Raw genomic sequence first — 27,646 nt, 5'->3', positions numbered from 1 at the left:
GGCTCTATAACCATGACGTCATCTGCAGTCCTCCAATCAGGTGCTTTGGAATCCCTTCAGTTGCCAGAGTCTGGCGACTTGTTACGGTCAAACGTTTAGCGTGCGGTTTGTGTGTGGTCTGAACTGACACAAATGACCAAATACTATATTAGGACAGCATTACTGCAGGTAGGGAGCATTCAGGGCTGTTTAACTACATATACTGTAATTGGTTAAGTTATCCTATAACTTAGTATTGGTGAAATGGTCCCTGTCAGAATGTAAGCAGTCAGCTGAAAGTGAGATATAAAATGCACCGAGAGTAAAGGGGGTCATTTATCAAACTGACTGATTCACACATCCGCAATTTCGTTCCGCATTTTGCGGACCCATTCATTTCTATGGGGCCACACGATGTGCAGCCTGGCTCCGGAAATGCGGACCCGCACTTCCAGGTCCGCGTTCCTGAAAAAAATAGAACATGTCCTATTCTTATCCGCAATTGCAGACAAGAATAGGCATATTCTATTCAAATGCGGAACGCACATTGCCGCTGTCCGTGTTTTGCGGATCCATGGATCCGCAAAACACACACGAATGTTTGAATGGACCCTTAGGCTACTTTCACACTTGCGTTTTTGCTGGATCCGGCAGGGCTCAGCAAAAACACTTCTGTTACTGATAATACAACAATCTGCATCCATCATGAACGGATCCGGTTGTATTATATCACTGCCAAGACGGATCTGTCATGAACTCCATGGAAAGTCAATGGAGGACGGATCCGTTTTCTATTGTGTCAGAGAAAACGAATCCGTCCCCATTGACTTGCATGCTGCGGTTTGCTCTCCGGTATGAGAACGGAATGGAATGTATTTTGGAGCATTCTGTTCTGTTCAGTTACGTTTTGCCCCAATTGACAATGAATGGGGACAAAACGGAAACGTTTTTTTTTTGGTATTGAAACCCTATGACGGATCTCAGTACTGGAAAATATTAACGCTTGTGTGAAAGTAGCCTAAGTGGCCGATCAGCAACCAATCAGATTCCACCTTTCATTTTTGACAAATCTTTTGGAAAATGAAAGGAGGAATCTGATTGGTTGTTCTACGTTACATCAGTTTGATAAATGACCCCCAAAGTGTTTATTTTTTGTGAATTGAGATGGTCCCTCAGGTGAATGCTGTAAAAAAAACAAAAACAAAAAAAACTATGCAATTTTTTGTCACCTTGCCTCACAAAAAGTATAATACCAAGTGATCAAAAAGTCTTATGTACCCCAAAATGGTACCAATCAAACCGCGGCATCTCATCCCGCAAAAAAAGAGCCCCTACCTAAGACAATTGCCCAAAAAAATGAAAAAAAATATGGCTCTCAGAAAATGGCAACACAAAAACAAGATTTTATTCTGTTCAAAAAGGCTTTTACTGTGTAAAACTTGAAAAATAAAATAATAATAGACACATTGGGTATTGCCGCGTCCGTAACAATCTGCTCTATAAAAATATCACACAAGATGGCCCCTAAGGTGAATATTGTAAAAAAAAATAAAAAATATTCCAAAACAGCTATTTTTTGTAACCTTGTCTCACAAAAAGTGTAATACCAAGCGATCAAAATGTCTTATTTATCACAAAATGGTACCAATAAAACCGTCACCTCATCCCGCAAAAAATGAACCCCCATATAAGACAATCACTCAAAAAATTAAAACCAATGGCACCCCTAAACCAATCCATCAAAATCTGCGCTGCAAAAGCCATTTGGCGCTCCTTCCGTTCTGAGTCCTGCCATGAGCCCCCACAGCAGTTTACCACTACATATGGGGTGTTGCCGTATTCAGGAGAAATGGGTAACAAATTATGGACTGCTTTTTCTCCTGTTACCCCTTGTGAAAATGAAAAATTTGGACTAAAGCAACATTTTATTGGAAGAAATGAAGTTTTTCATTTTCACAGCCAAATTCCATAAAACACTTAGGGGGTCAAAGTGCTCAGTACCCCCCTTAATATAGTCTTTAAGGGGTGTAGTTTCCAAAATGGGGTCACTTTTTAAGGGGTTTCCACTGTAGGGGTATGTAAGGGGCTCTTCAAATACAAAATGGTGACTAAAAACAATTCTAGCAAAATCTGCCTCCAAAATCCATATGGCGCTCCTTTCCTTATGACCACTGCCACGTGCCCATAGAGCAGTTTACCGCCACATATGGGGTATTTCTGTAAACTTCAGAATCAGAGTAAGGCCTATTGCACACGACCGTATGGCTTTTTAATTGTTTTGCGGTCCGCAAAAAACGGATCCGCAACAAATACGGATGATGTCCGTGTGCATTCTGTTTTTTGCGGAACAGAACATCTGGCCCCTAATAGAACAGTACTATCCTTGTCCGTTATGCGGACAATAATAGGATATGTTTTATCTTTGAACGGAATGGAAATATGGTAACGGAAGACATACGAAGTACCTTCCGTTTTTTTGCGGACCCATTGAAATCAATGGTTCCATATACGGAATGCAAAAAATGGAATGGAAACGGAAAAAAAAACGTTCGTGTGCATGAGGCCTAATGCATATTGAGGTTTATTTTGCTGTTAACTCTTGCTGTGTTGAAATAAAAATTGACTAACATAAAAAATCTACCAAAAATCAAGGGTTAACAAAGTAACATCAGTTTTGGATAATTTAAGGGGTGTAGTTTCTAAAATGGGGTCATTAATGGGTGGTTTCCATTATGTAAGCTTTATAACTGAATTGGTGCTTAAAAAAATGGTTTGGGAACTTTTGGTGAAAATTTGAAAAATAGCTTCTAAACTTCTAAGCCTTCTAACATCCTAAAAAAATAAAATGACATTTACAAATGTATGCCAACATAAAGCAGAAGTATTTTATAAGGTATTGTGAGACAGTGACAGGTCTCAGGCAGGTTGGAGGCAAGGAAGGGGTGGATAGTTCGGTCCACACCCCTATTCCACCACAGGCGAGACCAGCTGGAGGTAATCAGGCTGGCACAAAGCACGTCCCAGGGTGTCAGCAAGGGGGGAGTGTGTTACCTGTGGACAGAGGCCTGGAGGCTCTGTCTGTGTGGTCTCAGCCAGGAGGGCTGAGAGACCACGATTCCCCAAGAGACACTGGACTGGAGACAGTGGGCGTACTGTGCTCTGTACAGCCAGGAGGCTGTGGGACATTGGCTCAGAAAGCCGCACGTGTTCACAGGGTGTGAACAGGACTTAGGTGAGTCAGGGATCTATTTGTTTAGTTAGAGCCCAGCCGGGCGAGTGTTTATTTTGTATCATTTATGTTTGGTTTGCTGAGGTGCCAAATAAAGTGATGTTTGGACCTGAAACTTGGTGTCTGGCGACGATACTTGTGTGAATCACCCCTGAAGAGCTAACCCCCCACAGTATTATTTGTCTTAAAAGTAGAGCCATTCAAATTCAGAAAATTGTGAAAATTTTTCCAAATTTTGGGTACATTTTGGATTATTTTATAAATAAGGTTGAAATATAATGACTCAAATTTACTGCTATCATGAAGGACAATGTGTCATGAGAAAACAGTCTCAGAAAGGGCTGGATAAGTAAAAGCGTTCCAAAGTTATTACCACATAAAGTGACACATGTCGGATTTGCAAAAATCAGCCCAGAATTTAAGAAAAGTGGCTCGGTAGTGAAAGGGTTAATAAATATGCCCCTATATTTTTACTAAATTTATCAGTAAGCTACAGAAATAAAAACATGGTTTAACTTCTGCCAATCCTATCCCTGGGTTCCAGGAGCTACGGTATATATTGTAAAAAAAAAAGTACCTGGAATCATCGTGGATGGAAGGTATGTGTCACTGAGGTTCCTGGCCTCAGTGAAGGAAGAGCCGGCATTTTATTTGTCAGCAGCAGCTATTGCAAATTGACACCAAGATTTAGCATGGCTGTCATAGCTGATCCGGGACGGCTCTTACTGGGAGTAGTCAAAGTGCTGGGTGGGTGACTACTCCCCATGTTCCAGGCCGGGTTTTGCCAGGCATAAAAAACAGCCAGCACTGCCAGGTGTGTAGATTTACCTCCCTCTGACAGTGGAGCTCAGGAATCTGTGTGCTGTGAACTTTGGGCTGTGCTGGGATTTATGGTTTGAGCCGGGCTGGAGGACTCAGGCCCCTGTAAAGGCGAACAGGCCGCCTATGGACTTCATGAGGCTGAACTGCTAACAGGGTGTGAATTAACACCCAGGAGAAAAGGTGACTTTTATTGTTTATGGACTTTCCTTGTGTGTGAACAAACACCAAGCCACCTGCGTTTTGTGATACACCTTATCTGCATTTTGTTATACACCAATGTAGGGTTGTTTCGATTCAAAATTTTGATTCGGTTTCGATACCATAAAAAAGTATTGCGATACTCGATACCATGCGAAAAAAATAAAATGCCAAAAAAGCCGCGTGCATTCCGCATTTTATGGAACGTCCGGCCCATAATCGGAACAGTCCTATCCTATTTTTTTTGGGGGGACAAGGTGACTAAAAAAATGGTGAATCGCGCAGTTTCTTTTCTTTTTTTTTCTTTTACTGTGTTCACTGCATAGGAGATTTTTTTTTTTATATTTTAATAGTTTGGACTTTTCGGACGTGGCGATATGTACTGTACTATTTTATTTATTTAATATTTTATATGTAAAATTGGGAAAGGGGGTAATTTATACCGTACTTAATATTTTGGTGGTTTTTTTTTTTAAACTTTTTTTTTTATTTTTTTTAGTTTATTTAATAACTATTTACCCCCTTAGGGGCTAGAACTTGGGATCTTTTAATCCCTTGTCTATTCACCCTAATAGAGCTCTATTAGGGTAAATAGGACTTCACACTCTCCCTGCTGTCCTGTGCATAGTACACACAGCAGCAGGGAGATTACCATGGCAGCGAGGACTTCAGTAGTGTCCTGGCTGCCATGGTAACCGATCGGAGTTCCAGGATTACACTGCTGGGGCTCCAATCAGCAGCCACCACTGCACCACCAATGAGGAGGGAGTGGACCCTGTGGCCACTGCCACCAATGTTTTTAATACTGTGGAGTGGGGGTAGGGAGGGCGCATTGCGCCACCAATGTTTTTAATACTGTGGAGCGGGGGGGCACTACCAATGATGATTAACGTTAAATATACAAATACAGCCTGTTAGCGCAATTCATGCGCTTCTTCTTCTTTGTGTGGTGCCAAATCAATTAGAAGTAGAAGTATGTGCATGCCATACAGCTTTATAATGAGACCAGACAAACTAGGTGGGTCATGAAAGCATCTTCTCATCTTCCCTGAGCAATGGTAGAAGAGGGGGCAAGAGCTTTTATTCACAGTACATTCACTTAAATAGCAGACATGACATCACAAAAGGAGTGTTCCTTAAGAAGAGACTATTGGCTCCTTAACCTAATAGGAGTGGTTTCACTGAGTCTATAGGTGTATTTGAAGACTGTAATGTAATCCCCTCTTCCCCCTCCATTATTGACCTTCTCATACATATGGTTTGCAGCCATCTAGTGGACAAAAATGTGTACTACAGAATGTTCTAATTATATATGCGTATAAAAATAATAAATCCTTCTCTCACAAATCCCTCCTTTTGCGGGAAATAGACCAGAGGTGAACAGGCAAAGTGAGGTACTCTCCCAACGCCCTAAACAGCGAAAAGCTGGACTTTCCTTATTGCTTCACCAGGTCCCCTCAACTCCCTTTCGGGTTTGCCTTCACCTTGTCCTATTTACCCCGCAACCATCAACAAGGTTTTATTTACTTAAGGATGGAATAATCTTTGTCTTTGACAGGGGCACAGCACATATACATAGTGTGGGCATGGATGTATTATACATTTTCAAAAACAATTTTCCTAAAATGTAGAACTATATGACAGCCTGTTAAAACCAAATTCTAATAACATTGTAGTCGCTGAACCAGTTCCCAAAACATTATTCTGGCCATGATATTAATTTCAGAATTTTTCCCATCAGTTCATTTGATAAAGTTCATCAGTTTCTTCAGATCCTTGGTGATCCTTCCATCAGGGGCAGTGTTGTCCGGTATGTAGATGCAGCAGTTCCTGTAGACCCCTCCTTTTTCTGCTGTCAAGGACCAGTCGGTTCTGTAGAGTCATCACTGGAAAAGAGCTCAGTTGTTCCACCATTCTCTGCACAGCATCACCGATATAATTCACAAATCTCTGTTGATGACAATAGAGATGTTAATCCAATCAAAAAATTATTATTAATTTTTTTTATACTACTAATCATGGGAATTAATGACTCGAATCCTGCAACTATCTGACTTTTAGCTTTAAATTAATCAGAAACTCTTCTACAGATTCCTATGGCATCCATGTATCCATGTATAAACGTGAGTCAAAAGATGTAGGGAGTGACCTCCTTAGTCGTGACCGGACATTGTTTTCTGATTTGATCCTACTCAGGAGGTGAGAATAGAACCGATGGCATCAGTACCCGATCAGGACTTGATCAGGGTACATTGACCACTTCATTCCACCTGCATCCTGGGTCGGAGTTTCAAATCTCCACACAATCACCAGATATCTGCGTTTTGATCATTTTGGTTGATAAACCAACTGTCAGAGTAAACATTAGAGTCACTACTTGTCTTCTTCAGCTGAATTATGTAAGAACAATATCCTGGAGGGAAAACACCAAAGGGCTTTCCTGTATAAATCCTGTCTCTAAGGTCAGTTTGTCAATATATATATATATATATATATATTTTTTTTTAAATTGGCCAAATATTTAACGCCAATTATAGGTAAGGATGTAACAGCCACAGATGCTACTGAACTTTGAGGTTTCTCTCTTACCAACATTCTAAATTTGCCTAGGGGATCTTTGTCACTTACACATGCTCCTAACACATATATCCCCAAATCCTGTTCGATAGGATTTCTAATGGACAGGAACAGAGGATTACACTCATCATGTTTACAGCTGTTTGGTGGGGTTCCCTTCAGGATAGTCATTCTTTGCGACAAACCTTCAGCTTTTCTGACTCGAGAGGTAGTTTCCACTAGTTTATATTCACAACACTTCAGATTAGTACTCCATTCTGTTAATTTCCAATATCCACAGTTGGTATGGTCATATTTAAATACAATTACCATAGACTGGGTCAGTCCCCGTCACACAGATGAACTTATCAGACCAAAACCAAGTGTCCTATCTGTCATCTGTCTTACAGTCCACTATACTGCAAAAGTCAGCTTAGTTGTTCCTGACTCATCTTGATAATATAACACCGTTGGAATTTGATTTGACTGTGATTTCCCCTTTGTACAATATGGAACAAACAATAAGGCATGAAACGACATTATGGCTCTTATAGTCCTGACACTTGATTGCAATACGATCAGTTTCTCCTTGCAATTCGACAGCAGTGGCGGTGGTTATCAGGACTTGATGTAGATCTTCAAACCGTAGCTCTAGGACTTTCCGCCCGTCTCTTGTTTCATCACTATCCAATCTCCTGATTGTAAAGAATGAATCGCTTCTATACAGTCTGGATTCTAGGAAACAACTAAAACTTGGAAATACACATTAGACAATAACTTGTGCAACAGACAACATAATTTGGAAAACTACTATGCTGCATCTGGAACTATTGGGGAAATAGACACCTAATCCAGGAGCATTCCCAAAGAGTACTTCATGAGGATTTAGGCCTATCTTCCGGTTAGATGTATATCGGAGGAAGAAAAACCCCCGGGATAGGTACTCTCACCTCAGTCAGTATCTTTAAGCTGTAGCCTTTGCTACAGGCCAAATCTCTGAATATCCTGGAAAGAGATCAATATAGACAGACATATTCACACTGTTCCACCTTTGTTCTGAATGTAGTCAATCCGCAGTCTCTGAAATGGGTAAGATGACCTTGGCATATGCCTTCCTGGAACTCCCATAGTTCTCCCATCATTATTACAGCATTCACCTTCAACTAACCTAGTGGCAGCATTGTTGAACCCAGGAGCCGTCCTCTACAGAACCCAATCACACCTTCTCTCTCTCGATTTGCCCATGTTCTAAATCCATCCTTTTTAGGTGGAGTGCCCTCTGAAGGAAGAGTTTATTACTCTCCAGAGTCCTATTACCACTTCTATTACCACTTCTACCTTTTATCCTTTGATGTTTCCTTTCAGCCTCTGTAACCTGTATCTGAAAAAGGCAAACTTTTTGGAAGTCCACTGGCCTTAAGCCATCCTATATCACACAGATTTCCACTTAGCGTAGACTTCAGGTAATAATGTAACCTCTACCTTCTCGGCAGCATCAGGGCATCAAACATCTTTCATACACTCAGCATTCATTGATGGGCTTAGCCATGGATCCAACAAAATCTCTGCTTCACTAGATTAGACCATAATAATGAGTGATACCGAAGGCATACCTGGATGTTAGCAGTCTTACCCTCAGCCATCTTACCAACCTCAGCGAGTGTCTTCAGCTCTGTCTCCTGCACTACCATTGCTGGACGGAGTGGTTCTTTCTTGACAACATCAGATTAAGTAGGAACAGCATATCCTGTCCGAAATTATCCATCTTCCAGGAACCTGAAATGATCTACCAGAAACTCAAAAATGTGGTTATTAATTGGAGACATTAAATTTGAATTTGAATATTTTTATTTACTACTCCCAGAAAGCACTTTTTATTTTAATTTACAGAGGTGGGAAAAAGTATTTGTATTTACTACTCCCAGCCTCCCCCCTTCCAGATGCAGCAGAGTAATCGGATCTAATTTTGCACACCCTCAAGACAGTGATTAATTGGTGAGAGGAGTAGGAATTGCATTACTAGATGCTCCTACACATGTGATACTACCCTCAGTCATGAGAGATCATGGAACATGTTTGCTATGAGGCAATGTAATTAGATCCCAAGGATTATATAAATAATAGGGATCCAGTATTTGATTCTGGGTTGTTAATTCCCTATGGGTGTTTCATTTGAAGGGGCTGAACATTTGTCTTCCTCCCACAGGCGAGGAAGTGGGCAAGTACATACAAAGTCTTCCTCCCCCCCCCTTGTGGGGAGGACTGATAGGCAGCCACGCCCGCCTTAGGTCTTTGTTTGCTTTAACTTTAACAATATGACAAAATAGGGACAAAATGAACTTCTCTCAAGCCTAGCCAACACTAGACCTTTCTAGATGATTCTCAAGATCATACACAAAGGCAGTACTTAGGATTTTCTCATGCATAGCTAAAGTAATCTCAAAAATCCAAATCCACCCAACTTTCCTGGAGTCTAGTGAAAACTTTCTCCACACTTTCTGTCCTGATGACAATGTGACTGACTGATGATCTAAACACTTCATCACAGACTCACTGATCTTCACTATGCATTAAATCCCCAGCTCTACATTGGACTCAATTTTCCAAATCTCATAAATAATATGAGAACTCTCCATATTTTAACTAGTTTTCTATAAAGCAGCATAAGTCCTCTGAATTGGGAATTCTATTCATCATGGCAAAATTGATGTTACTACTGGGTGTAGTATATGTCATACATTATATGATGATGCAGATATCCCTACACTTTCACTCATATTTGAATAAGGACTTAGAATGGGTGCAATCTAGATTGAGTAGACTGGCCTGGAATATTTCTAGTAGGCATCATAGGGGCAATTACTGCAGGTACATTTTTAACTGATGGGACATACAATTGGGAAGGGTTATTTTCAGACATCACTGGATATAATCCAGTGTTGGAAACTATGATAGAAATTGTGTCCTGTCTCTGAGATCCACAAACAAACAACATGTTACTCGCACACACACTCCCATCCCCCATAAGGCCTAAGGAAAGAGTTTTTGGGGGGTGGGGAAGGGCTAGAGGGAGCAGAAGGCACAGTGGGTGGTGCTGATTAGCACATTCAAGCACCTGGTGTAGAGGAGGGGCTGACAGAAGAAGCAATAGGTAGTCTTTGATGGACCACAAGACCCAGGATTACCCTTTTTTTTTTTTTTTTTTTTTTTTTTTCATGAAAGCAACACATGTAGTGGGGGGGAAGGGATACCACATGGCAAACTTCTTTGTTCTCTGTTCCTTGTTCCCTATCACACCCAAATCCTCCATTTTACTATCAATTACTTTCAACTTTCCATCTACAGTTTTCCACAAACTTTAATTTAATCTATCTCCTACTGCATTTGCAACATCTAGGGTGAACTTTTACACAAAACTGCATATTTCCGGATAATACCGGAAATCGCTGCTACTTAGTATGACAGAATGCTTTCAACTTTTATTTCTAACTGAAACTTTTCCTTTCTTTTTCTCTCATCAACTGAGCCGCTGTTAATATCTCTTTTCACTCTGTCCTGCAACATTAGAATTTCCCATTATTGTAGCTGCACGAAGCTCAAACAATTGCTACTTATCAAACCCGCAAACTTAAGCGTAGTTGCACAAAGCTCAAACGAAATCCGATTACTATAAGTAATCGCCACTGAACCCACAAACTTAAGCGCAGTTGCACAAAGCTCAAATGATATAATAGTATTGAACCCACAATCTCTCAAAGTGAAGACCCCTAGTCAATTCACCGGGATACAAAATCTTAATAACTTCCAATTGCCTATGACAATTGGTATTAACCCTTTTCTCCAGATTCTTGTCAGAATCTTGGGCTGGGAACCAATTCTACGTCACAGGATATCCGGCTCAGCCGTCTAACAACTTCCGTTTAGTTCCAGCATGTTCTACCACACAAAGAAGGAATATTTCAACAGGTTCTTTCTAACGGACAGATCAGCTATAACTTGAACCCTTTTATCGCGATAACACCAATTCAACTCTTGAGAACCCACAAAAGCGGAAGTTACAGAGGAGATTTGTAAGAAATAAAGCTTTCTTACCTTGCCGGCATGTGATCTCGTCTGATGGTTCCGTTTGAGTCGCTCTCGTGGCGTTTGAATCGGAAGTTACGCAAGCTTTCTGCCCCACGCTCGGCGCCATTTTGTTAGCGCAATTCATGCGCTTCTCCTTTTTTGTGTGGTGCCAAATCAATTAGAAGTATAAGTATGTGCATGCCATACAGCTTTATAATGAGACCAGACAAACTAGGTGGTTTCATGAAAGCATCTTCTCATCTTCCCTGAGCAATGGTAGAAGAGGGGGCGAGAGCTTTTATTCACAGTACATTCACTTAAATAGCAGACATGACATCACAAAAGGGGTGATCCTTAAGAAGAGACTATTGGCTCCTTAACCTGATAGGAGTGGTTTCACTGAGTCTATAGGTGTATTTGAAGACTGTAATGTAATCCCCTCTTCCCCCTCCATTATTGACCTTCTCATACATATGGTTTGCGCCATCTAGTGGACAAAAATGTGTACTACAGAATGTTCTAATTATATATGCGTATAAAATAATAAATCCTTCTCTCACAAGCCGGTGGCAGAAACACATTGCCAGCACCTGAGGGGTTAATTGTCGCTGAGAGCAGCGCAATCCATATTCTCTGATACTGGGCTGTGCAGTAGCACAGCTTAGTATCGACAAAAGACAAATCCCAGTATCGTATCGATGCAGGGCTAAAAGTATCGATTGGGTATCGAAAGTTCCAGTGTGTGAATAAACACAGCTGTTTGATTCAAGAACTGTGTACTTTGCATCTATACTGCATCCGCTAGTCCCCTGCCTCACCTCGAAAGTGACCGGTGCTGACCAGTTCAGCACCGGGCACCTCCCCCTGACCCGCCCCGATGCTTGTGACAGCTTCCTGCGCTGCGATGTGCCGGTCTTCATTGACCGGCCAATCGCAGCGCTTGGAGCTGCAGGGGGGCGGTGCAGCACCATGTTGCCCTTACCCGGCATGGCTGCGATCGTGTCCCAGTGCTCGGCGGACCTTGCGCCGTATGTACGGCGCTGGTCCTTAAGTCACGTCCGGTTGCGCTGGTCCTTAAGGGGTTAAAGCCAAAGTTTTTCAGTATGGTGTCTACTTTCTGTGGAATCTGAGTAAGGCAATCTAACAGGGGACCATGGAGTATACAGGTAGCACACAGAAGGCACAGCTAGTAACATAGTAACATAGTACATAAGGCCGAAAAAAGACATTTGTCCATCCAGTTCGGCCTGTTATCCAGCAAGTTGATCCAGAGGAAGGCAAAAACCCTGTGAGGTAGAAGCCAATTTTCTCCACTTTAGGGGAATAAAAAATTCCTTCCCGACTCCAATCATGCAGTCAGAATAACTCCCTGGATCAACGACCCCTCTTTAGTAGCTATAGCCTGTAATATTATTACGCTCCAGAAATATATCCAGGCCCCTCTTGAATTCCTTTATTGTACTCACCATCACCACCTCCTCAGGCAGAGAGTTCCATAGTCTCACTGCTCTTACCGTAAAGAATCCTCTTCTATGTTTGTGTACAAACCTTCTTTCCTCCAGACGCAGAGGATGTCCCCTCGTCACAGTCGCAGTCCTGGGGATAAATAGCTGATGGGATAGATCTCTGTACTGACCCCTGATATATTTATACATATTAATTAGATCTCCCCTCAGTCGTCTTTTTTCTAAAGTGAATAACCCTAATTTTGATAATCTTTCAGGGTACTGTAGTTGCCCCATTCCAGTTATTACTTTAGTTGCCCTCCTCTGGACCTTCTCCAGCTCTATGTCTGCCTTGTTTACAGGAGCCCAGAACTGTACACAGTACTCCATGTGTGGTCTGACTAGCGATTTGTAAAGTGGTAGGACTATGTTCATATCACGGGAATCTATGCCCCTTCTGATGCAACCCATTATCTTGTTGGCCTTGGAAGGAGCTGCCTGACACTGGTTTTTGCTGCTTAGTTTGCTGTTTATTTAAATTCCTAGATCCTTTTCCATGTCAGTGTTACCGAGTGTTTTACCATTTAGTATGTACGGGTGACTTGCATTTTTCCTTCCCATGTGCATAACTTTACATGTATCAGTGTTAAACCTCATCTGCCACTTATCTGCCCAAGCCTCCAATCTATCCAGATCCCTCTGTAGTAGTATACTGTCCTCTTCAGTGTAAATTACTTTACACAGTTTAGTGTCATCTGCGAAAATTGATACTTTACTATGCAAGCCTTCTACAAGATCATTAATAAATATATTAAAGAGAATAGGGCCCAATACTGACCCCTGAGGTACTCCACTAGTGACAGTGACCCAATCTGAGTGTGTACCGTTAATAACCACCCTCTGTTTTCTATCACTCAGCCAGTTACTTACCCACACACAGATGTTTTCTCCCAGTCCGAGCATTCTCATTTTATATACTAACCTTTTATGTGGTACAGTGTCAAATGCTTTGGAGAAGTCCAGATATACGACATCCATTGATTCGCCGCTGTCAAGTCTAGAACTTACCTCCTCATAGAAACGGATTAAATTAGTTTGACATGACCGATCCCTCACGAAGCCATGCTGATATGGCGTTATTTGCTTATTTCCGTTGAGATGCTCTAATATAGCATCTCTCAGAAAACCTTCAAACAGTTTACCCACAACAGATGTTAAACTTACCGGCCTATAGTTTCCAGGCTCTGTTTTTGGCCCCTTTTTGAATATTGGCACCACATATGCCACGCGCCAATCCTGTGGGACATTCCCTGTCAGTATAGAGTCTGCAAATATCAGAAATAAGGGTCTGGCTATGACATTACTTAATTCCTTTAGGATACGGGGGTGTATGTCATCCGGTCCTGGCGATTTGTCTATTTTAATCTTTTTAAGTCGCTGATGTACTTCTTCCTGGGTCAGACAGGACACTTTTAATGGGGAATTTATTTTTGCATTCTGCATGTCATCTGACAATTTATTTTCCTCAGTGAATACATTGGAGAAAAAAATATTTAACAGCTTTGCTTTCTCCTCGTCGCTCTCTGCGACTCCCCCCTCATTACTCTTTAAAGGGCCGACACCTTCAGATTTATACTTTTTAACATTTATATAATTGAAGAACATTTTAGGGTTAGTTTTACTCTTTGGCAATTAATCTCTCGGTCTCTAGTTTGGCCGCTTTTATTTGTTTTTTACATGTTCTATTTTTTTCCTTATAGTTTTTCAGTGCTTCCGTGCTATCCTCCTGTTTTAGTGTTTTATATGCTTTCTTTTTGTCATTCATTGCTTTCTTTACAGTTCTATTTATCCACATTGGTTTCTTTTTGTTCCTTAACCTTTTATTCCCATACGGTATGTACCTCTCACAATGAGATTTTAGGATGTTTTTAAAGATATCCCATTTTGTGTCTGTATTTGTGAGGACTTTGTCCCAGTTAGTTTGGCCTATGGCCTCTCTTAGTTGGCTAAATTTAGCTTTTTTGAAGTTTGGTATTTTTGTTCCTCCCTGTAGAAACGCTCTTTTGAATGATAATTGGAAGGTTATTACTTTATGGTCACTATTTCCCAGGTGTCCCCCAACCTGCACGTCTGTTGTTCTGTCAGGTCTATTGGTTAATACTAAGTCCAGTATGGCCGTCCCTCTAGTCGGGTCCTGAACCAGTTGGGAGAGGTAATTGTCTTTGGTTATTGCCAAGAACCTGTTTCCCTTATGAGATATACAAGTTTCAGTTTCCCAGTCTATATCTGGGTAGTTGAAGTCCCCCATAATAACCACCTCATTATGATTTGCCGCCTCGTCTATCTCGTTTAGTAGTAGATTTTCTGTGGACTCTGGAATATTAGGTGGTTTATAGTAAACTCCTATTAGTAATTTATTGTTGTTTTTAGCTCCATGTATCTCTACCCACAGTGACTCCACATGTTCATGTCCCTCACTTATATCTTCTCGGACTGTGGGCTTTAGACAGGACTTTATATAAGGCAGACCCCTCCCCCTCTCCGGTTTTGACGATCCTTTCTAAACAGACTGTAACCTTGTACATTAACTGCCCAGTCATAGCTATCATCCAGCCATGTCTCAGTTATTCCCACTATGTCATAGTCCTCCTCACACATCACTAACTCCAGTTCACCAGTTTTATTAGTCAGGCTTCTGGCATTAGTATACATACATTTGAGAGGTTTATGTATATTTTTTACCCTATACCTTTCCTTATGAACTGTTCTAGTCCCTCCTTCCATTCCTCCCCCAGTCTCTATCTGCAATATCTTCCCCTCCTATAACGCAATTACCCTCCCCCCCAGTCCCTAATTTAAACACTCCTCCAACCTTCTAGCCATCTTTCTCCCCAGCACAGCTGCCCCTTCCCCATTGAGGTGCAGCCCGTCCCTACGATAGAGCTTGTAGCCGACAGAGAAGTCGGCCCAGTTCTCCAGGAACCCAAACCCCTCCTTCCTACACCAGTTCTTGAGCCACTTGTTAATCTCCCATTGCCTTTCTTGTGTGGCTCGTGGTACAGGCAGTATTTCGGAAAATACTACCTTTGAGGTCCTTGCCCTCAGCTTTTGACCTAAATCCCTCAAATCATTTTTAAGGACTCTCCACCTACCTCTAACTTTGTCATTGGTTCCGATATGGACCATGACCGCTGGATCGTCTCCAGCCCCTTCCAGTAATCTGTCAACCCGATCCGCGATGTGTCGAACTCTAGCGCCAGGAAGACAGCACACTGTTCGGCGATCACGGTCTTTGTGACAGATTTCCCTATCTGTTCCCCTAATAATGGAGTCTCCCACTACCAGCACCTGTCTGGCCTGCCCTGCTCTCCTGGTTCCCTGCTTACTGGAGCTGACATTCCCCTGACTGGCAGAGGAAGTGTCTAGCTGCAGCAGTGCCGTCCCCGGACTGACATCCCCCTCATCTGCCAAACGTGCAAACTTGTTGGGGTGTGTCAGATCAGGGCTAGCCTCCCTGGCACTCTTCCCTCTACCCCGCTTTCTAACTTTTACCCAGCTAGCTACCTCACTTTCCTCAGCCTCCTCTCTGTCACCCTCCCCCTCATCTACCCCAAAGAGAGTGCTTGCTCGGTGAGAAGCAAACTCTTTTGCAAATTATCAATGCCTCTCAGTGTTGCAACTTGCCCATTTAGAGACTCGATCTGCGATTCCAAACGGGTAATTTGCTCACATCTAGAACAAAGATATACACCCTTGAACTCCTGTTCCAGGACTGCATACATCATGCAAGATGTGCACTGGACTGCATTGTAAATTGTGCAACACATACTAAATGGGGATTCCTACAGTAAAAAAGTAAAACAGTTTAAATGAATTAGATTTAGACCCTGTCTGCTGTAGTCGAAGGACCACGTAAAATTAAGCCAACAACACACAGGAAATTATATCCAACCTTAGTCTCCAAACTCCTTTTCTTAAACTCCTTGTTTTTTAACTCCACTTAATAAGAAGCCACTTAGTAGAGCAAGCCTCAGAAAGAGCAGGCTCTGAGGAGTGTAAGTGGGTCAATTTATAGCACCTGGTTGCCCCGGGCACTCGCCTTAATTAAGCAGAGAAAAAAAAAGGGATTTTAAATAGCAGTACTAGAATACAAACACTTAACTTGCAATGATCTCTGCTGCAATCCACACTCAGCCACCTGCAATCACTCCCACAAAACCACACACAGCTCTAGAACTCCTTGTTTTTTAACTCCACTTAATAAGAAGCCACTTAGTAGAGCAAGCCTCAGGAAGAGCAGCTGGTAGACCTCAGGGAAGAGACCAGTAGATCTTGAAGTTAGGAAACCATGCTGTTCTTCTACACAGACTTATTGAAAACTGCAGACTCGAGGTTCATGTTTCTGTGTGCCTGTCACTTTTTATTGATATGCTGTGTCCATAATAGTGACAGTAGACACATATAATTAGTTATTGCTCTCATACCATAGCCATGCCTTCTTCATACATGTGGTGCTCGTCTAGAGATCACAACAATATTTGAGACCTACACTAGTTAATGAAACCCGCCAATGAGCATATCAATAAAAAGTGACAGGCACACAGAAACATGAACCTCGAGTCTGCAGTTTTCAATAAGTCTGTGTAGAAGAACAGCATGGTTTCCTAACTTCAAGATCTACTGGTCTCTTCCCTGAGGTCTACCAGTGTTCACGGTCTACTCTTTTGCCACCAGTGACCTATTATTTGTGTATGCATGTCATATTTCTGATATCACTTATTTGCTTTCCAGGTAATGTGTCAATTGTTACAGTTACGGTGATTGCTTATCGGCGGTACATTCATGTGGCATGTAACAAAGTCATTGATTTCCCATGGTCATGGCAAGCAATATCTTACATATGGATATATTCACTAGCCTGGAGTTCAGCACCATTACTTGGATGGAACAGATACACTCTGGAACTCCATGGCCAGGTTTCAGCCAGGTGTCTTTTGTTCTTCTCCTCTTCCTTGCTTTTCTAGTAGCCCCAGCAAGCATTATGGCATTTTGCTATGGATACATATTGTATTGTATCACAATGGTGAGTATGATGTGTAAAAGGCAATTTCCAGATAAGATATAACACAATTCCATAGTTATAGTTTAGAAGGTGGTGGAAGGTGAATGGTGTCTTATGATCTCATGTCATCCATGCATTAGGGTACTTTCACATTTGCGGCAGGACCGATCCGACAGGCTGTTCACCCTGTCGGATCCGTCCTTCCGCTATTTTGCCGGACCGCCGCTCCATCCCCATTGACTATAATGGGGACGGGGCGGAGCTCCGGCGCAGCACGGCAGTTCGCGGTGAGAGGCCGTCGGACATGCAGGACTTTTAGTCCGGCGGCCTTTCGCCGTGCTGCGCCGGAGCTCTGCCCTGTCCCCATCATAGTCAATGGGGACGGAGCGGCGGCACGGCGAAATAGCGGAAAGGACGGATCCGACAGGGTGAACAGCCTGTCGGATCCGTTCTGCCACAAGTGTGAAAGTAGCCTAAGGCATATATATCCTCAATGCTCGAGTGAGTATTTCACGTCCATTTCACTAATGTAAAAAGTTATTTCCTTCTGCCACACAGAAACAATCAACAAATTGCTGTTCACAGATCTAGTATTATTGTCAAATAATACTAGATACAAGTGTTGGTTCATTAAACCTTGAATACCCAATACATTAGGTATCAATGCACTTAGAAGACAGTATAAATGTGTATGTGATGAGAGGATATTAAAGCAAAATATGCTGTAAAATGTAAGGTTATGGTGTGATGGAAGAAACAAAAGTTATTTACTTGGAGTAATATAGCAATTATATTTTCTATTGGCCAAGGATTTGTTTTCTTCCATAAACAGTGCTACTGTTGTCCATGTGGTGTGGCAGGTACTGAAGCTTATACAGTTAGGCCCATATATATATTTGGACACTGACACAAATTTAGTTTTTTTTTTTTACCAGTTTACCGAAACATATTCAAGTTATAGTTATATAATGGACATAAAGTCCAGACTTTTAGCTTTCATTTGAGGGTATCCACATTAAAATTGGATGAAGGGTTTAGGAGTTTCATCTCCTTTACATGTGGCACCCTGTTTTTAAAGGGACCAAAAGTAATTGGACAATTGACTCAAAGGCTGTTTCATAGGCAGGTGTGGGCAATTCCTTCATTATTTCATTCTCAATTAAGCACATAAAAGGCCTGGAGTTGATATGAGGTGTGGTGCTTGCATTTTGAAGATTTTGCTGAGAAGTAAACATGTGGTCAAAGGAGATCTCCATGCAGGTGAAACAAGCCATTCTTGATCTGCGAAAACAGAAAAAACCCATCCGAGAAATTGCTATACTATTAGGAGTGGCAAAATCTACAGTTTGGTACATCCTGAGAAAGCACTGGTGACCTCAACAATGCAAAAAGACCTGGACGCCCACGGAAGACAACAGTGGTGGATGGTCGCAGAATAATTACCATGGTGAAGAGAAACCTCTTCCCCCTTCACAACAGCCAACCAAGTGAACAACACTCTCCCGGATATAGGCGTATCAATATCCAAATCTACCATGAAGAGAAGACTGCATTTAAGTAAATACAGGGGGTTCACTGCACGGTGCAATCCACTCATAAGCCTTAAGAATAAGAAGGCTAGATTGGACTTTGCTAAAAAAAACATCTAAAAACTAGTACACTTCTGGAAGAACATTCTTTGGACAGATTAAACCAAGATCAACCTCTACCAAAATGATGTAAAGAAAAAAGTATGGCGAAGGCATGGCACAGCTGATGATCCAAAGCATACCATATCATATGTAACAACACGGCGGAGGCAGTGGCACTGGGTCCCCAGTGTTTATTGATGATGTGACACAGGACAGAAGCAGACGGATGAATTCTGGTGTTTTCAGAGATATACTGTGTGCTCAAATGCAGCCAAACTGATTGGTCGGCGTTTCATAAAAAAGATGGACAATGACCCAAAACATAAAGCCAAAGCAACCCAGGAGTTTATTACAGCAAAGAAGTGGAATATTCTTGAATGGCCAAGTCAGTCACCTGATCTGAACCCAATAGAGCAGTCATGCTCAACCTGCGGCCCCCCAGCTGTTGCAAAACTACAACTCCCAGCATGCCCAAACAGCCCACAGCTATCAGCATACAGCAGGGCATTGTGGGAGTTGTAGTTTTGCAACAGCTGGAGGGCCGCAGGTTGAGAATGCCTGCAATAGAGCATGCATTTCACTTGATAAAGACTAAACTGCAGACAGAAAGGCCCACAAACAAATAGCAACTGAAAACCGCTGCAGTAAAGGCCTGGCAGAGCATTTAAAAGGAGGAAACACAGCGTCTGGTGATGTCCATGAGTTCAAGACTTTAGGCAGTCATAGCCAACAAAGGGTTTTCAACCAAGTATTAGAAATTAACTTTTTATTTACAATTAATTAATTTGTCCACTTACTCTCAAAATCCCCTGAAATGAAGGGATTGAGTTTAAAAATGCTTTAGTTCCTCACATTTTTATGGAATCATTTTGTTCAACCCACTGAATTAAAGCTGAAAGTCTGAACTTCAACTGCATCTGAATTGTTTTGTTCAAAATCCATTGTGGTAATGTACAGAACAAAAATGTGAAAAATGTGGTCTCTTTCCAAATATATATGGACCTAAGTGTATACGTATTAAGGAGAATGGGGCTGAACTGCAATACCGGACATATTTACAGTATATAGCATGTTTTGTCACTCATATAAGTCACTTTGACCATTGGTGCTTGCAACCTGAATTAAAAGGGTTGATTTAAAGGGCAAACTCTGTGCAGATGTTGCCCTTGGTGAGGGTCAAACTAAGGACTTCAGTGCAGCAAGGTAACAATGCTAACCACTGAAACACCATGGCTCATGTAGAATATACATTTAAAGGGGTTTTCTGATATAGATGACTTCTTTAATGACTTTGGTCATTAAAGGGGTTCTCCAGAATTAAGAAAATGAATATAAATATATTTCCAAATAACTTTCATTATTTATTATGGCTCGTTTTGTCGGGGGAGCAATCATCAGGGGAAACAAAATGGCGCTGTCCTACCAGTACACACAGAACCAGTCCTAATCACACAGGAGGACAAGTTACTTCACAACACTGAGGTAAAGAGCTGCCTTATCCTGTCAGGGATTATGATCCTGAATACAGATGAGATAACTTTAGCTGAATCTGTGGGGAATTTAGTTTAGAGGAGACATGAAGTACAGAGAGGATGGACAAGACAGACTGTAGTGATGTGGAGCTCTGGTAATGGAGACTCATTACCCCAACCTTCCTCTCTGTACTTCATGTGTCCTCATTATTTCCATTCCCACAGAGCAGAGAGGATGATGAGGCAGCTTTTCAGCTCAGTGTTATGAAGTAACTTGTAGGGATCTCAAGTCTCCCGGATGTTCAGGGAGTCTCCCGCTATTAGATAGCAGCTCCCTGACGCCCGCATGTGAAACGATATATCCCGGAAAGGTTCATCTCAGTCAGATAGCAGAGCAGAGAGATAAGAGAAGTGACAGATGACACAGAGTTTAGATTACAGGTTGAATTAACCCTTTAGGGTCAAATTGGCTTCTCAAGGAGATCTATATGTTAAAGGCATCCCTTCTGTCTCATTCAGTAGCTATAGAACTATTGAGAGATGTATTTAAAAAAAAAATACATTTACACATTTAACCCTCCATTTTAATTATATTATTTACCCCAGTGTTAAATTCACACCCCCTGGATGCTTTAATCATATACATAAATATGATAATTTGGGGCAGGGTAATGAGCCCAGTCCTCCACACCATAAAGCAAAGTGTGCAGATACTGCATATGTTTGGAAAATGTAATAAAAAGTTTGAAAGAAAAAAAAAAAAAAGGGAACCTCCCTGAAATTAGTTTTTGCAGGTTGGGATGTCTGAACTTGTCCTCCTGTGTGATTAGCACAGATTCTGTGTGTAGTGATAGGACGGCGGCCATTTTATTTCTCCTAGTGATTGCTCTGCAGACAAAACGAGCTATTATAACTAATGAAAGGTATTTGGGAATATATTATTATAAAGTAATATTTAAGTATTTTCTTTTTCTTAATTCCCAGAGAACCCCTTTAACCACCTCCGGACCCGCCTAACGCAGGATTGCGTTCCGGAGGTGGCAGCGCTGCGCACAGTCACGCATATACGCGTCATCTCGCGAGACGCGAGATTTCGCTCAAAGCGGCCCGCGCATTGCGCATCGCGGGCCGGCAAAATTAAAAGAAGTATTTCGTCACCAGCTGCCAGCAACGATCATTGGCTGGCCAGGCTGGCGATTTTCAAAAAATCCAATCCAAAGTCATATAACAGATCATATTAGAAATATGATCTGTTATATGGCTTGTCTGCTCCTGTGCTGGTCCTTTTCGTCGTTGATCCAGCACAGGAGCAGACTGAACTGTGAGTACACCAACACTCACCTTAGCCCAGATCACCCACCTGCACCCCAATTAACCCTTTGATCACCCCTTGATCGCCCATGTCAATCACTAGAGAAGGAAAAAAAGTGATCAGTGTAAACTGTCACTTTTTTTTTTTCACTGGTATTGGCTGTTAGGTTTTAGGGATTGTTTAGGCCCCTTGGTTAGGTAGTTAGCGTCAGTTAGCCGCCCCCACCCACCGCACCGCAGTCACTTTTATTCGCTGTTTAGCGTATCGCTAATCAGCATTCGTACTTTTATAGTATCTGTAAGTGATCAAAACTGATCACGGTCAGATCTATAATAGTATTAGTGTCACCTTAGCTCGCCCTCCACCCAAAAACGCCAGTGTTTGCCCGATCAGGCCTGATCGGTCGCCCACACGTGCGTTCACCCACGCCCGCCCCACCGCAGTGACAAAAAATATATATTTTTTGATCACTGCACATTCATTTTACACGCACTGCGACGATAAAAAAAATCAGTTTTGATATTTTTTATCAACCGCAGCAGCCTCCGGTACTTCGCTAGCCTCCCCTTTGTAAGACAGGTTTGCTTTTTTCTTGGGTAGTCTCAGGGAATACCCCTAAATTTAGTAGTCCAAAATGTCAAACAGGGGGTATTCTTCTGAAGAGGCCTACAGGATTCGACCCAGTCGGATGAGGAGTGGGAACCCTCATCTGACAAATCTAGCGGAGGTCAGAATATGAACCTGTGAAAGCAGTGGCTCTCTGACCCAAAGTTCGGACGGAGGAGGTGGAGGTCCTGGTAGCACCAGGCGTACCCGGCCCCATGTCGCTAGACCACAGTTACGCAGGATCCGCTTCAAGAGCAGCAGAGTGGGGCTGTCGCTGCCGGATCACGTGGTGAGGCATACACCAGCAGCGCAGCCCTTCCTGGACCTAGTACCAGCACTGCGTACAACCTGGTGAAGTAGCGAGCACCAGAAGGGCAGTTGAAGCTGGTACGGTGGCACGTGCACTAGTTACCCCGTCGCAGCCACCGCACAGACAGGCCCGTAGAGCCCCTAGAGTCCCTGAGGTGCTGGCAAATCCTGATTGGCAGTCACCAACTTCAGCCGCACCAGTAGTTCCCCCCTTTCACCGCCCAGTCTGGAGTTCGGGTTGAGACGGCTCAAATCGGTTCGGCCCTGGGATTTTTTGAGCTGTTCTTGACTGCGGAGGCTCTTGGACTTAGTCGTGGCAGAGACCAACCAGTATGCCACACATTTATAACCGCAAACCCGGGAAGCTATTATGCCCAGCCTTTCCGGTGGAAACCAGTCCAAGGTTCCGAACTTAAAATTTTTGGGGCCTTCTCCTCAACATGGGCCTGACAAAAAAGCATAAATTGCGGTCATATTGGTCAACGCACCCAATTCATCACATGCCCATGTTCTCTGCTGCTATGTCCAGGACACGATTTGAGACCATCCTCCGTTTTCTGCATTTTAGCGACAACACCACCTCCCGTCCCAGAGGCCACCCCTGCTTTTGCCCGGCTCCACAAAATTCGGCCCCTCATAGTCCATTTCAACCTGAAATTTGCAGATTTGTATACCCTGAGCAAAACATCTGCGTAGACGAAGTCCCTAATACATTTTACCGGGCGCCTTGGCTTCAAACAATACCTCCCAAGCAAGCGTGCCCGGTATGGGGTCAAATTGTATAAGCTCTGTGAAAGGGCCACAGGCTATACCCACGAATATTCGGATCTATGAGGGAAAAGATCAGACCCTGGAGCCGTTCGGTTGCCCTGACTACCTGGTGAGCAGTGGGAAGACAGTCTGGGACTTGGTGTCACCCTTATTTGGCAAGGGGACCATCTTTATGTGGACAATTTCTACACAAGTGTGGCCCTCTTTAGGCATTTGTTTCTAGAACGGATTTGCGCCTGTGGCACCGCGCGAACTAGTCGCGTGGGCTTCCCCCAACGCTATGTAACCACCCGTCATGCAAGGGGGCAGAGGGCTGCCTTGTGTAACGAAGAACTGCTCGCGGTGAAATGGAGAGACAAGCGTGACGTTACATGCTCTCCTCCATTCACGCAGACACGACAATCCAAATTGAGCAAGCAACCGTGTCATTGAAAAGCCCTCTGTGTCCACGACTATAATGCGCTCATGGGAGGGGTGGACTTCAATGACCAGATGTTGTCTCCGTATTTAGTTTCCGCAGAACAGACGCTGGTAATAAGAAAGGTGTCTGTATATTTGATTCAATTGGCGCTGTACAATAGTTTTGTTCTCTACAGTAAGGCTGGGAGAACAGGATCCTTCCTTCAAATTCAGGAAGAGATCATCGAGAACCTCCTTTACCCAGGAGGTTCCGGGTGGCCCCATCCACCAGTGTAGTTAGCTGTCTACACGAGCGACATTTCCCAGTGTCGTTCCTGGTACCCTCAACCCAACCGTCACTCCGAAAAAAGATGTCGTGTCTGTAGCAGGAGTGGAATAAGGCGTGACACCCGCTATTCTGTCCTGACTGTGCTGACCACCCTGCCCTATGCTATGGAGAGTGTTTCCGGAAGTACCACACACAGGTACACCTAGCATAGGGATCACATCTCACCAGGACAGGCACAAGGCTATTAGGGCCCATTCACTCACAGCTGCTGCTATCCTCTCTTTCACCTGGGATTAAAGTGCATAAACGTACTTCGCCACATCTTTGGGCGATTTGCGCTTTGCACATTGTCCCATGGGGAAGGAGAGGTTTGTTCTATAAAGGTAAAAAAAACTAAACAACAAAAAAAAATACCGGTAAGTAAAAAAGTTAAACGTTCAGTTAAAAAGTTTAAAAAAGTTTCTATGTTCTGTTCAACAGTTTATAAAGTTATTGCTTTGCGGCCTGGTTTTTTCTTTTTTCTTTTTTTTACCTTTCAGGTGGACCAACCGATCGACTAGCTGCAGCACTGAGGTGCATTCGGACAGAAGCATTGCGCTGCTGTCAGATTACACGCAGTCGGTGTATGCGGCGCTGCATGACGAGATTTCTCCTCTGCAGTAAAAGATACGTTTGGCCGAGGCTATGAGCTGAGGAAGGTGGCTGTGTTCATATACTTTGGCAAACACTTTGTATATATAAAAAAAAAAAATTCCGGCAATGATTTATTCATCCACATCGATTGATGTGAATGGAGAAATCTGGTTTGCCAGGGCATACGAGCTGAAGTGGGTATGGATGTTGGGCGGAGCTCCTATGTCCTGGCAGACGCCTTTCCCTCCTTTATTTTTTTTGGCAAAGATTTTTTCATCCACATTGATCGATGCGAATGAAGAAATCTGTGCCGTTCATTTTTTCTTTCAGCCAGAGGCTGAACGGAAACAAAAAATCTCATTACCCGTATGCTCAATATAAGGAGAATAGCAGAAACTCCTAATGCTGGGCATACATGTAATGATGCGGAGACCCTCAATGCAGGGCAGTACAAACACCCCAACAAATAACACCATTTTGGAAAGAAGACACCCAAGGTATTCGCTGAGGGGTATTTGAGTCCATGAAAGATTGAAATTTTTGTCCCAAGTTAGCGGAAAGGGAGACTTTGTGAGAACAAAATCAAAAAAATCAATTTCCGCTAACTTGTGGCAATTTTTTTTTTTTCAATGAACTCGCCATGCCCTCATTGAATACATTGGGGTGTCTTCTTTTCCAAAATGGGGTCACATGGGGGTATTTATACTGCCTGGCATTTTAGGGGCCCCAAAGCGTTGAGAAGAAGTCATGGTATCCAAATGTCTAAAAATGCCCTCCTAAAAGTAATTTTGGGCCCTTTGCCACCTAGGCTGCAAAAAAAAGGTCACACATCTGGTATCTCCGTACTCAGGAGAAGTTGAGGGAATGTGTTTTGGGGTGTCTTTTTACATATACCCATGCTGGGTGAGATAAATAATCTTGGTCAAATGCCAACTTTGTATAAAAAAATGGGAAAAGTTGTCTTTTGCCAAGATATTTCTCTCACCCAGCATGGGTATATGTAAATGACACCACAAAACACATTCCCCACCTTCTCCTGAGTACGGAGATACCAGATGTGTGACACTTTTTTGCAGCCTAGGTGGGCAAAGGGGCCCACATTCCAAAGAGCACCTTTCGGATTTCACAGGTCATTTACCTACTTACCACACATTAGGGCCCCTGGAAAATGCCAGGGCAGTATAACTACCCCACAAGTGACCCCATTTTGGAAAGAAGACACCCCAAGGTATTCCGTGAGGGGCATGGCAAGTTCCTAGAATTTTTTATTTTTTGTCACAAGTTAGTGGAAAATGATGATTTATTTATTTTTTTCATACAAAGTCTCATATTCCACTAACTTGTGAAAAAAAATAAAAACTTCCATGAACTCACTATGCCCATCAGCGAATACCTTGGGGTCTCTTCTTTCCAAAATGGGGTCACTTGTGGGGTAGTTATACTGCCCTGGCATTCTAGGGGCCCAAATGTGTGGTAAGGAGTTTGAAATCAAATTCTGTAAAAAATTACCTGTGAAATCCGAAAGGTGCTCTTTGGAATATGGGCCCCTTTGCCCACCTAGGCTGCAAAAAAGTGTCACACATCTGGTATCTCCGTACTCAGGAGAAGGTGGGGAATGTGTTTTGGGGTGTCATTTTACATATACCCATGCTGGGTGAGAGAAATATCTTGGCAAAAGACAACTTTTCCCATTTTTGTATACAAAGTTGGCATTTGACCAAGATATTTATCTCACCCAGCATGGGTATATGTACAGTATGTAGTGGGAATGCATGTACAGCACAGAATAAATTATCTAGATCCCTCTGGTATATTACTATCGTATCATAAAGCAATGATAGAAACTCACAAAACAGAACTCCGTACTTTCATGCTCTAATACATGTCTTGCTTCCATTATCGGCTGCGAAGACTACAAGATTACCAAACTGGTTCTGCACTCAGATTAAAGGACTACGAAATTAAAGTGGCTAAAATGTGCGCCTTGATGATCTTGGCATATCAAATTTTTTGGATGCCGCCTTACATTATGTCTCTGCTGGTGATATGTGGTTGAAAGGACATAATGACTTCTACAGTCGCCATTGTATCCGAATGTGTGAAGCCCGTGCTGTAGACCGCAAATTGCGGTCCGCAATGCATAGGCACCGTCCGTGGGGCAGACGCATGGGGATCGCAGACCCATTCACTTGAATGAGTCCGCGATCCTTCCTTTTCACAAAAAGATAGCGCAAGTTATATATTTTTGCGGTGCGGAAGCACAGAACGGAACCCCAGAAAGCACTCTGTAGCGCTTCCATAGTGTTCCGTTTGGTTCTTCTGCACCGTTCCGCATCTCCGGATTTGCGGACCCATTGAAATGAATAGGTTCGCATCTGTGATGCGGAATGGCCACGGAACGGTGCCCTTGTATTGCGGATCCGCAAATGCGGTCCGCAATATGGCAGCGGGCATCACACGTTCGTGTGAACGAGCCCTTAGTGAAGCGGGGTACAGCTGCAAACTCACTCATCTACATATTAACAAGCAAGAAGGTACTATTTCTATATTATGAATCATTTTCCATAGCATCATTTAGAAAAGGTTTTATTCCTTTATACAAAAATTATGGGGGTAATTTATAGGCATATTCCAGGCGCAGATGACGGTGCAATGGTTAGTTGCGCCACTAGCTGTGACTTTGAACCGCTCACACCAGGTCTAAAATTGTGGGTGTGGCGGGGGACGGGCCGGCAGGCAGGCCTGTTTCAGGAGTAGAAAAAGGTTTAAATGTAAGACAGCCTAGAAGCTGTCTTCCATTTAGAACTGGTACTAGAGGCGCCGAAGTTATGGAGAGGCCGGAGAGGCCAGTGGTAATACACTTACTGC

General features: G+C 42.8%; 1 protein-coding gene across 1 annotated transcript; it reads left to right on the top strand.

Annotated features, from left to right (window-relative positions):
• The first annotated feature begins 12 nt into the window (after positions 1-12).
• LOC120990883 (opsin-3-like) lies at positions 13-26,834 on the top strand. Its single transcript, XM_040419768.1, is given in 4 exon segments — positions 13-40; positions 17,086-17,262; positions 17,265-17,377; positions 26,730-26,834. Coding segments are annotated over 4 exon segments (423 nt in total).
• The last annotated feature ends 812 nt before the right edge of the window (positions 26,835-27,646 follow it).

This window comes from Bufo bufo, chromosome 2 (assembly GCF_905171765.1).
Source record: "Bufo bufo chromosome 2, aBufBuf1.1, whole genome shotgun sequence".
Classification (NCBI taxonomy): Eukaryota; Metazoa; Chordata; class Amphibia; order Anura; family Bufonidae; genus Bufo; species Bufo bufo.
Note: the sequence above shows the minus strand (reverse complement) of the source record. Positions and strands in the feature narration are given on the sequence as shown.